Genomic DNA, 12,255 nt, shown 5'->3' on the forward strand with positions numbered 1-12,255 from the left:
TGTGAGCTTATATGTCAAAAAATACATATATTACCACTGTATTCAAATCAAGAGTAATTTATAAAGGCAGGTGCTGGTAGGAGCAGCTTTATTGCTGGCCTATAGCAGAATGCTCCTCTGTGCTGAGGGCCCTGCGAGATGCTCTGGCTCCTTCCCAGACAACGTGGGGAGTGTTCGACCTGCAGCCAAGGGGCTGCTGCTGACGAGCCACGTGTCTCACCGGTGACAGAGTTCATCAGTTTTGCAGGCCCCTGCCCCCAGGGACACCAGACACTATTAGTTGTGCTGATCTGCTTCATATAGTTCATAAGGAAAGCTCCGAATTAACACACAGCTTAATTCTTGTTAGAATTAGTTAATCAACTCGTGGCTTTGCCATTCAAATGAATGATGCGTCTCACTCAGGGGCAGGATAAATGTTGTGTCCCCACACACACTCTGTCATCCCTCTGCCTGCGGGGGTCCGGGATGCTCTGGGCGTGGGAGCATGGTGTGGGCTGGAGAGGAACGCGCGTGCCACCCCTGTGCCAGCAGCCCCCGAGACCGTGCGACACCCCGAGCTGTCCTCGCCTGAGCTTCCTCCTGTGGTTCTTCGGGCCCTGGCCGGTCCTGCAGCCTCAGCGCAGCCTCAGCTCCTGCTGCTGAAGCCTGGGGGCCGCTCTCCCTGGGTCAGGCTCATACAGAAGGGTGGGGGCTTTGGAATATTAATTTGAGCCTGGTGGATGGTGTCACTTGGGATGAAACCCTCTCATTTTGGCCTGTTGATGGAAGTACATGATGCAGAAAGCACTGCAATTGTACCAAATTATTTTGCTGCAGGTTTTGGCTAGGTATCTGCATTTGGGAGCAGAGAGGGACTGTGATGGGATGCTGGGAGGGAGATGAGTTCCATAGTGAAAGCAGGAATGCAGCTGAGGAATAACAGCTGGAATAGAGCACAGTAAACATGGACTGAGAAAGGGTCCAGAAGCTAAAAGGAAAAACAACAGCAGAAATCATTTATGAGGAGGGAAGGAGAGCTTGAGTGGATTAAAACCAGGATGTTATTGAACATTCTGACAGCAGAGCAGAGGAGGAGAGTGACAAACAGGGGAACAGCTCACCAAGGAAATCACCCCTGTGTTAGGGCTCTGCAGGCCAGGAGCTGTGCCAAGGCAGTGGGGCCTGGCAGACGAGGCAATGAGGGATGGGTGCAGCCCTCCCTTGGCCAGGCACCACCACCCCTGCTGCTGCAGGGACTCCCAGGTGTGGCATCACCTTCCCTGGCTGCAGCATGGGTGGCCTGAGCCGTGCCAGGGCTGTCCCCAACACGTGTGTGCCAGCTCAGGGATACATCGGGACAATGTGTGGTATCATCAGCTTGTGCCTGTGGACCTCTGAACAAGCAACAGAAATAATTTAAAGAGATGATGAGACATATTTATTATTCCCATGAAATTATATGGAATTATAGTTTTAAATGAAGGTGACAGGTTTAAATTGTGTATTTTAGAGCAAGATTAATGCCTTGTGCTTTCTTGAGTTGGAAAGTTGGCCAGTGGGGGGGTCATCTTGGGAGATGGGCTGTGTGTCCTCCTTGAGATAGTCAATGTGGAATCCTGTGCTGTCCCCCAAGTGCAGGGAGCACCCTGCTGGTGCCCAGGTCCATGCCTGGCAGCTGTGTGTTGCTGGCACATCTGGCACAGCCTACTCAGGTACTGTTCCTGCTGTGTATGGGAGCAGAGAGGGTCCTGTGGCACTGCTGGACTGCGTCTGGTGGGGCTGGCTGGTGTGCTGGGGCAGGGCTGGGGCAGGGCTGGGGCAGGGCTGTGCCCGTGGGGTGCTGGGGCAGGTCTGTGCCCCTGGGGTGCAGAGGCAGGGCTGTGCCCATGGGGTGCAGGGGCAGGGTTGGGGCAGGGCTGTGCCCCTGGGGTGCTGGGCAGGGCTGTGCCCGTGGCCCCCGGGCAGGGGGTGTCACAGAGGGCAGGCGGGCAGCGAGCGGGCAGATGCAGAAGTACTGACTGTGTTTTCTCTTGTTCTCTCTTTTCTGCCCAAGGTTTGAGCATCCGAGGAGCCCAGGAGGAAGACCCTCCCGATCCTCAGCTAATGAGACTAGACAATATGCTTCTGGCAGAAGGAGTCTCAGGTCCAGAGAAAGGTGGGGGATCGGCGGCAGCAGCTGCAGCCGCAGCAGCCTCTGGAGGGTCTTCAGATAACTCTATTGAACACTCAGATTACAGAGCCAAATTGACCCAGATCAGACAAATCTATCACACAGAGCTGGAGAAATATGAACAGGTCAGACATCAGCCTCTCAGTTGTTCGTGTACCTGACACTGCTCTCCTCTGCTTGCCAGTGCCCACCACTGCCCACTCTGGACCACAACCCTTCCTCCCCTTCCCCAGCCCTCTGCCCAGAGACAGCCACGATGCGAGTCTGTTGTCTGTTGAGCTCCAAGGAGCTGCTGGCTGGAGCCAGGACGCATGTCTTGCATGTCTGAGTGTTTTCTGTTGTCTGTAACTGCACAAGAGCAGCACCCACGCCCGTGTTTCTCCCCTTTGCCCGGCCCAGAGAAGGCAGAGAGGAGGAGAGATGTCTGTCACTCCGTGCCACCCTCTGCCCTGATGAGGTCTCACACAGAGGTCTGGCAAGTTGGGGAGCACAGGCAGACAAGGGCTGCTTTGGCCATCTCAGCCCACAGGAGCAGGTGGCAGGATACTCTGGCACCAGACTTGGCCACGGCAGGTCAGCTGAGCAGGCTGGAAGAGAGTGGGCAGTGAGGCGTCAGCAGAGCACCTGGCCCAGGCTTGGGGACAGGAGCTAGGGAAATCCTGGTTCAGGCAGATTGCAGCACAGTGCCTTTGTTTGGAGTGAAGAGCATGCTGCAGAGACCTGTGGGTTTGTGTTCACCACTGGGACCTGGTGACCCAACACATCGGCCACGCCGCTGGCACTGAGAATTGCCACATGCTGCCAGGTGCCAGCAGCACCGTGTGACTCAGGTGCCAGTGGCACTGCCTGGTCTATGCTGTCTCTTCCACTGTGTTGTTCAAGTGGAGAACAAATAACTGAGCAAACACCTGTCAGGGTCTTTGTGCAAAGGTGCTGTTCTCCCCTGACCCCCAGGGCCCAGCAGTCCTGCGTGGAGCCCCGAGCCCCGCCGGGTGCAGCGCTGGGACAGGGGTGGCTGTGGCATTAACGTGGCTGGTGCAGGCACAGCACACAGGCTGCAGGCAGATCTGGGCCACGGAGGCAGCAGCTCAGTGCTTGCAGCCTCTTCCTGGCAAACATCCTTGGACTCTAATAAGTTTAATGACGTGGGGGAAGCAGGAGCATTTTTTGCCCTGTAGCTCCATTTACAAAGGTTTCGGCTGAAATCTCACAGCCATCCGTCCACACCACAGGAAATTTTGGAGGATGCTCAAATGCTGCTGGAGCAGGAGAGAGAGGTAGAGCTGAGGATGAGACATGCATGCTTCCCCACGGATCCTGACACCCAGCCACGTCTGCTCAACAGACATATGATGATTTCCCCAGCCTGGCAGCAAACTGTCTCCTGCTGGTTTGTCTCACTGCAGTGCCCGAGAGGCAGCCAGGCCTTGGCATCTCGGCCTCTGGCGCCACAGGTTCTGGGAGGCAGGAGCCCTCCTGCAGCGGGGAGCCCGCTTTGGCACCTGCCCGCAGCGCGAGCCGCTCCCGCCATCCTGCCCGGCGCGGGCGCTGCCGCCGTCCCACGGCAGCAGGAACCAGAGCGCCTTCCTGGAGACGCTTTCCAGGCAGAGTTTGATCCTGATATTTGTTGCCAGTCAGGGGAATGCACTCAGGGAAAAAAAAAAAAAAAAAAAAAAAAAGAAAGGGAAAGAGAAATGGAAAGTGTGTCACGCCATCACCCAGCGCTCCTCGCCGGGCGCCGGGAGAAATGGCTGCGCACAGGCAGCGCCTTCCATAATTTACAGCCCCTGTAGCAGAGATGACATATTGAAAGCTATCTGCTGTAATTACACTGAAATACATTTTTTGCTGTAGGCAAAAGTACTGTAAGGGTCCCAGGCCTTCTGGAACAGCTGGGAACCCACTTCCCAAGTTCACACGTGTCTCCTGAATTCACCCCGAATTGGGGTGAGGTGTGGCAGCTCAGAAGCCACCACCAGCCTCACAGAGCACTGGCTGCCAGCCTGCCCCTCAACATTGTTTTGGGCCATTTCCTCTCTTTTTCCTGTGCACTCGTGATGAAGCACTGAGGCAGCAGGAGCATCCCTGCTCCTACAAGGTTTCTGAGCAGGTTAACAAGGCCATCACTTATAACCTGACATTATTAATAATGTCTCGGGCACCAAGCAGAGGCCTGAAAAATAGTCCTGGAAAAGGGATCAAGTAGCTTGGATACTATAAATAAACAAGAGAAACAAGACAAAGCGTCAGAGTCTTCTGAGCTTCCTCCCACTGTGCTGTGTGAGGCAGCTCTGCAGAGGGGAGGTGCTGGTGGAGATGAATTAAACCCAAGTTCTCCAAGCAGTTGTAGCCAAACCGAGTCTCATCAGGCAAGTTGAGTAAAGTCAGGGAAAGGTTTTTGCTTCTTGAAAGCAAGAAAATAATTTTTGCTTTTCAAACTCCAGTTTTTGATGCTAAATCTCTTATAGAAAAGACATACCTGAAAATATTTCTAATGCAACAGTAGCCAATTTTATTGTACTTTAAAACTGAATTCCTGGGATCTGAAAGAAGGGGGCTTATGGCAAGCTGTGTGCCTGGAACATCCATCCAGTGCCAAATTCTTGGGTTCAGCTGTATTTTGGAACAATCAGAGCTGCTGCCTTTTGGTGCCCGTGTCCCCCTCCCTTCTGGGGAGCCAAAGCCCGGGTGAGCCAAAGCTGGTGTCATCAGTCCTGCTGGTCAGAGGGCTGGGCCTCAACTTCTGCGTGCTCGGGTTGTGCCCGATGAAAGAAAGAATGTGGGAAGTGAGGGTGAGAAATGTCCAAGTCCTTCCCTGGAGCTCGGGCAGTCCTGGCACACCCGGGCTGGCAGGCGCCGGGGCTCGCCGAGCGCCGCCTCCACCGGGCGCTGCAAGGATGTAAATTAGCCTGTAATTTACTTTCAGTAGTGTAAAGAAAAAAAATCACTTTGCCTGAAGTGTATGCATCTTTTTTAAGGGTGTACCCAGATTTTAATTATCTAAATGTAAATACTTAACGAATTTTACTTAGAGTAATGAGCTAAAGTGCACACTACATAAATGAGATGTTCTAATTAATCATGTATGAACTACTGGTTTAAAGAAAAGCTATGTGAATTCTGCGAATGTTGGGCTATTGCCAAATTGCTAATCAGCATTTGCATTCATAGATGGCTTCACTTAATAAGTTGTGAGACGTTCAGCAAATGTTATAGGAAATGATGAGTTTTTAGATGCATAAACTTTTCACTTTTAACTCCTTCCATCACGTAATCTGTTGAAATGTTGGAGAATCCTTGAAAATGTGGTTGTCAGACATATCACGTACATATTTTGCAGCCTGGCATGACAGGGAAGAGGGGAGATAGCAGAGTTTTTGTCAGGTTCCAGCCTGCAAAGGGAAGTCAGCACAGCAGGATGTGTGGAGGCTCGGACCAGGGGGATCCTGGTGGTGGCTCAGTCTGAAGTTGATACCAACATGTCACAGTCTGGGAGTGGTGATGGAGGCTCCCTGTGCCTTCCCTCAGTGCCCTGGCCACACAGCGTGGGTCAGGCTGGGGCACAGTGCCACTGAAACCACCCAGAAAGGTGCCTGGGTGCTGCAGGGGGTACCCAGGCACAGGGCTCGGGGTATTGCCCCCCTGGCTGTGAGGAGTGCAGGTCCCCACTCCCACCCTGCCCTGCCTGAGCTGTACAGGGGCTGGTCCCACTGCTCCTCTCCACGGGGGTCTGGCTGGGAATGGGGAAAGGGATGAGCAGGCAGGAGCAGGGCCATGCTCACTGGGCTCCCCTGGCTGCCCCAGGACAGCTGCAGGTCTCCTGGACAGGGTGGGATCCTGTGGCCACACGCATGGGCCATGTGAGGGTCCCCCAGCCCTCAGTGCTGCCTTCCCCAACAGCCAGCTCGGAGCTTGTGTCCTTGTGGGACAGCACAAACCCACATCTGAGCCTCTTCTTCCTCCACAGGCGTGTAATGAATTTACCACTCATGTAATGAACCTCCTCAGAGAACAGAGCCGGACACGTCCCATTTCTCCCAAGGAGATTGAAAGGATGGTGGGCATCATTCATCGAAAATTCAGCTCCATCCAGATGCAGCTCAAACAAAGCACTTGTGAAGCAGTAATGATTCTAAGATCAAGGTTCCTTGATGCCAGGTAAGGCAGAGGCAAGTGCCCCTGTCTCTCTTTGGGGGGAAGCAGTATTTCTGGGCAGCCTGGGAGAGCCTGGCCATACTGGGGATGGTGTCCTGTGTCAGCAGGGATGGGTGGAGAGGCTGCTCTGTCCCAACAAAAGCCTTCAGCCACAGCTGCTGTGCAAGGGACCCCCTCACAGTAGGCTTTCAGAAGCAACAAGGTATTTTCTCAAATTTTAGTGCAAAGACTGGGCTTGTTTTCCCCACCGTGTGCACCTGCACCACTGTTGGAGCTCAACGCCTGTCCCCAGGACCCACGGTGGCCTGAGTGGGCTGCTTGCTGCACAGGCTGCCAGGAGGTGGGCACACAGGGGTTAGGAGGGGGGTTTAGGCACAGTCAGAATTGTTTTGAAGCCTGATGAGGTGGGATAGTGATCCCCAGCCCGTCCCCTTCCCAGGGCCCTGTCTGCAGAGCAGGGCCCTGGCGGCTGGCAGGGCCTGGCGGAAAAGGGAGGAGCAGCACGGAGCCTCCCTCCTCCAGCAGCTCACGCTTCACACCTGAAAGCTGTGAGGAGCTAAACAAGACCAAAATAATGTTATTAACAAGGAGGTCACTGGCAGGTGTGGGAAATCAGGGTAATTGCAGGCAGTTGGAGGAGATGTCTATGGAGAGCTCCAGGAACGCAAAGGTAGAGCCTGCAGATGTACATTTTAAAGTGATTTCTTTAAAAAGGAGGAAGGTAAATAAGGCAAAATGAGCGGAAGCATAGTAATGAGATAAACAGAGCTCCAGGGAGGGAGCCTGCCTGCTCCAGGACACAGCGCAGTTAGCAGCACCGTGATACTCGCTGAGAGCGCGCTGGGGATTGCGCTCGGCTGCCGGCTGGCCTGGGGCGCCGGCGGTGATTGCAGCAGCCCTGGGGGAAGGAGCTCCAAGGAAATGTTTAACTGGAGCCTTCCAGAGCGTGCTGTAAAGGAGCGCAGCCGCTGGCACGGAGGGGATGGCACTGCAGCTGTGCAGGCGCTGCCACCGTAACCCACGTGCGAGCCCTGGGCCGGAGCTCGTGCGGGTGCTCCCTGCAAGGTGACACCCGTGGGGCCTGTCCCGTGTGGGCCAGCGCCTGGGCCCCGTGCAGCCCACGGCAGGAGGGGGCACAGATGGGTCTCGCTCACAAAGCCCTGAAATCCACTTGCTGTTGGAAGCCAATTAGCTCAGGGAGGCCATGTGAGGACACAGCGGCACGGCCGCCCCATCCTGTTGTGGCATCCCCACCCCGGGGAGCTGTGCAGGGCCCGGCTGACCTGTGCTGAGGGGAAGGAGGGCAAGGAGGTCTGCCAGGCTGGCACAGGGGGGCTAGGAGCTGTGGGCCGGGCTGTGTACCCAGCAGTGGAGGAGCCACGAGGGAGGCTGCTGGCTCAGCACCTGCCTCACCGTTTCTGCCGCTGCAGGTGAACGTGGCGTGTGCTCCCATGGGGTGAGCCCTGCCGGGAGGTGGGGGTGTGAAGCCAGAGGCAGAGTCCAGAGCCCTGGGGCTGGGTGCAGGACGTGGTGTTGCTGCTGCTGCTCCCTGCCACGGTGTCGGGGAGCCCAGAGGGATCAGGGTGCCAGGACAGCTCTGCTGTGTTGTTCTGTGCTGCAGCAGAGGCTTTGAAATGAACACTGCTGCTCCCCATCCAACCCTGCCCGGGACCTGCTGGCATCTGGAGCAACAGTGGTGTTTTCCTTTTCTCCTTTCAGACGGAAAAGGCGTAACTTCAGTAAACAAGCCACAGAAATCTTGAACGAGTATTTTTACTCCCACCTCAGTAACCCCTACCCCAGTGAAGAAGCCAAAGAAGAGCTGGCAAAGAAATGCAGCATCACGGTATCACAGGTAAGCAGCAGGGAGGAGCCCCTGCCCCCAGAGCGTGTCAGTCCCCTGGTTCCCCTGCAATGCTGGCACCCCCCTGAGGCTCTGCGAGGTGGTTCCAGTGGAGGCAGGGGGTACAGAGCTGGGCCTGCCCAAAGCACCTCTGTCACCCCTCCGTATCTGTGTGTTGACATGAGGAGGTTTGCAGGGCTATGGGATGTGGCTGAGCTCTGCAGGAAAGGCTGCCTGCCTGTGCTGGCTGGGGCTGTGCTGGGGTACAAAGGTGCTGTGCACAGAGAAGAAGATAACAATAAAAAGGGGCAAGGTCTGCACCCCACTTCACATCAGCCTTCCCTCTGCACAGCAGTGAGGCTCCTGGCTGAGCCTTGCTCTGCTCTGAATTTGTTGCAGCTGAGCAGGATTTCAGGGAAAGGACGGTTTATTGACAAATTTAGGATCTATCTTTATAGATCCAAATTTCTTTGATTGCTCAAAGTTGTTTTTCTAAGCCAAACAGAAATTCAGTCTCTAGCTATGCTGAAGTGACACAAGTGGCTTCTCTGTGGCAAAACTGCATAAGGCAGATTTGCTCCTTTTAGCACACGTAACAGCTGTTAGTGTGAAGTTAATGCAAGGAACCCAGCACCTCCCCAGCCACGACTGTGCTGTCGTTGGCTGCAGCTGCTTTCCTTGTGGGCCAAAGTACCTGTGCAGCTCAGACTGGCGTCTTGCAGCGGTGCTCAGGCTGATGACACCACCGAGTTTTCCTTCACCAGGCAGCTCAAAAAGCAGAACACCTCTTGGCACTCCACGTGGCCTGTATGTTTGCTAGAAACCCCAGTTATCCTCACACAAATGTGGCTTGCACAGCCTGGGGAAGGGCTTGTGTGGCAAGGAAGTGCCCAGCTGTCTCCAAGTTCTCCAGCCACCCTGCCCCTGTGGCGAGGGCCGGTGTGCTGGCTGCTCCCTCAGCTCCCTTATCAATATTTCAGCTCCTTGAGAGGAATGGTGCCTGCGGCGCGTGTGTTAACTATTAATGATTGCAGGCTGCAGTATTGGCATGATTAGCAACGCAACCTTTAGCTTTATAATTAAGACCTGAGTTGAGATTTACTTTATAGGCCTCCATTGAATGCATGAAAAATTCAGGCACTTTATTGAAGACTTCCAAATGAAAGTATGCCCAGCTCCTCCAAATTTGGAATTACTTGACTTTGGCTGCACCCACAGCAGCAGCCCTGGCAGAAGTGCCCCAGGGCACGTGTGTGTGCCCTGCTGTGTCCTTGCCTGTTCCTTGGCACACACAACACACTCCGACTGGGGTGGGAAGGGCCTGTGCTCAGTGCCAGGGAAGGTACAGGGTGGGGAAGGAGGCATCTTCTCCCAGTCCATTTACAAATAGCTGTGGTGACGGGCAGGAAGTTTTTGAGGGAAATTGCACAGCTTGTTCCCTCTCGCATTGCTCCTCCCTCGCCCTTGGCATCACACAAGCACTGCAGCCCGTGGTGCTGCTGGGCTGCTCTCCCGTGCCCTCAGGCATCCCTGCGGCTGCTGGGGGTGCTGGGACCAGCCAAACAGCCTGAGAGCACAGGGCACTGTGCTCTGCAGCCTTAATCTTGCTGCTGCTTTCAGTCCTTGGCACGAGATGCTTTGTGGCAATTCCTTCGGTAAGCGGCGTCCAGAAATCTTCAGCGTGATCCAAGGCAGCCTGCTGTATGGTTAGGAGAGGCCACGCCATGAACACCGACTTAAACCAAAAATTCTTCAGTGTTGGTTAATGAAGTGGGGCAAGATGACATGTGAAAAAGCCCAGCAGACCTGCTGAAGAGCTGTTCCCTCTGCTCCCAGTGGTGAGTGCCTGGCAGGGAGGGGCTCAGTGATTCCTTGGTGTGGACAGATAAAAAGACAGATCAAGATAAGGCTGAAGTGACTGTAGGAAATGAGATGGAACATTTGAGAAGCCATAACTGATTGCTTCTAGTGCTAATAGATCTGATTTCTTTCTTAATTGGTTGTTTGATAAGATTTAATGTATATGCTGTAGAATGAAATAAAAGGCAGGCAGATGGTCCAACAACCCAGCAGTGGCAGAGAGCCTGTGACAGGAATATAGGTTTGTCTTTTTAATATTTGATACAGACATGAATTAGTTGTTTCTTGAATCCATTAGGAAGTCTGAGTGAGCGATGGGAGTAGCTGCATTGTGCCCTCCATAGCAGTGCATCCAGCAGCCTCAGCCCTGCTGGGTGATGTTTCCAGCCTGGTCCCAGGGCAGTGCTGCCCACCCAGCCTGGCACCAGGGATGCAGGGCTGGGCCCTTGGCATGGCTGGAACTACACTCTGGCAAGATGATATCAATGACTTGGAAAACTCGGGTTGATATGGCAAAGCCTGGAAATGGGGCCATGTATCATGTCATGGGAGAGGAGCATGTATGGGAGAGAGGGAGTGCCTGTGATCAGCTGGCTGCTTGAGCTCCTGATGGATCTGCTGTCACAGCTAGAGTGCATGAATACCATGGGTATTCTAATCTTTGATTTCCAAAGGCACTTCCAGAGGCTGCATGGCAGCACTGCAGGGTTAGTTGGTATTTTGTAGGTGGAATTGGGCTGAAAAGGATGTATATTTTTGAGGCCATGTAGCAGAAAAGCTCTAAGCAGGCACTAAAGAGCAGCCCCCACACGCTGCTCTGGTGACTGACAGCAGAACTCAGAGGATGCAATCCAGAACTTGGAGTGAATTGAGCAGTCATTGAAACCCTGGCAGGAGCAGCATGGCAGGGGACAAGCATGACATCCAAGGAAGTGCCTGAGCTGCACCTTGCTCGGGGCTTTCATGGAAGATCTGTAAGTGTGTGTATTTTCAGCCTTGACCAAGTGTCCCTTGGACCTTGCCGTGCCTGTCACCATGCCCCATTTACCTCCTGTGCTGCAAATACCCTGGAGGGCCAAAGAGCTGGAAAAAGGAATAAATAACATTAAGGGATGGCTTTCCAAACTCTGGAGCTGTTGGCTTGCCTTTGATGAAGAGGCTTTGTCCTTTCCCTGGCTGAGCCAGGCTCCTCTGTAGCCTCTCCTAACGATGATCCCAAGTGTTTCTCTCTTGTACTGTCAGTGCTTTGTACACGCTGGGGGCAGATTCATGGCAGAACATTTTCTCCCTCAAACACTTAATTAGCGAGTGTTTTGGGTCATCCTCCCCCCAGATTAAGCTGCTGACTGGAAATCCTGCTGCCATGGCACTTTACTAAGCTGCAAAGAAAATTGTCTCCCAGAATCGTTTCATTGCAGGTGGGAGATCGATGGTTTCAGTTTTGATATCGGTGTTTAAAATAATATGTAGAGAAGGTTTTTCAAGAAAAGCATAAAGACATACTATTTATTAAGATGAACACCTCACACAATTTCATTTTTAAGAGTGCGGAAAAGGTAATTCTGGGGAAAAAAAAATGTCCTCAGCAGAGAACATTGTCGGCTGTAATTTAGAGCCGCCCCATCAGCACACGTTGGAGGGAGATAAACTGTATTGTCTGTTCTCCCCTACCATGGCTGCGAGGCTGATGTTTTATACTTTTGCAGATGAGCCTCTTCCAGGGTGTCACAAACGACCATCAGTCCATCACACGGGCTGGAGAGAGGGCACAGCCAGTGCTCAGAGCGGGGCACTGCACTACAGCAATAACATTTTTCACCGCTTCAAACAAAAGAAGGATGTGGTTGACAAGGGAATATATTTAACATTGTTTTAAAGAAAGGATGCAGGAGCTGGTTTCCAGCACCCCTCTGGCTCCTTCTGCTTCTGAGTGTTTCTGTGAGCAGGTGGACAGGGAAAACTGTGGATGGAGGGGCTCTTACCCCTGGACTTCATGTGGGGAGCAAGGAAAAGAGCTGCAGCATAATGAAATAGTTCTGGAGGTAAAATTCCTGGCTTTAGATCACAGACTGTAATTGTGCAACACTGATTTTTAACATTTTCTGGTTTGTACCATGTTTTAGGTGTGGAACATAGACTGTGTGCTACAAACATGGAGACACAGTGGAAAGATTTCCACGATCCATGAATCTGTAGCTCCCCAGTTCCAGCAGCGATGCTCTTGTGTCAGCTGCGTCCTTGCTGA

General features: G+C 53.4%; 1 protein-coding gene across 4 annotated transcripts in view; it reads left to right on the top strand.

The window, feature by feature from the left end:
- PBX3 (PBX homeobox 3) overlaps positions 1 to 12,255 on the top strand; it is a 100,159-nt gene that overhangs the window by 79,131 nt on the left and 8,773 nt on the right. For all 4 annotated transcript variants that reach the window (XM_041406864.1, XM_041406866.1, XM_041406865.1 and 1 more), the window contains 3 exons: positions 2,036 to 2,277; positions 6,120 to 6,310; positions 8,027 to 8,162. In XM_041406864.1, coding sequence (XP_041262798.1) covers positions 2,036 to 2,277; positions 6,120 to 6,310; positions 8,027 to 8,162 — 569 coding nt within the window. The remainder of the gene's footprint in view (positions 1 to 2,035; positions 2,278 to 6,119; positions 6,311 to 8,026; positions 8,163 to 12,255) is intronic.

Source organism: Onychostruthus taczanowskii, unplaced genomic scaffold (genome assembly GCF_017590055.1).
Source record: "Onychostruthus taczanowskii isolate IOZ18803 unplaced genomic scaffold, ASM1759005v1 scaffold25, whole genome shotgun sequence".
Taxonomy (NCBI): domain Eukaryota; kingdom Metazoa; phylum Chordata; class Aves; order Passeriformes; family Passeridae; genus Onychostruthus; species Onychostruthus taczanowskii.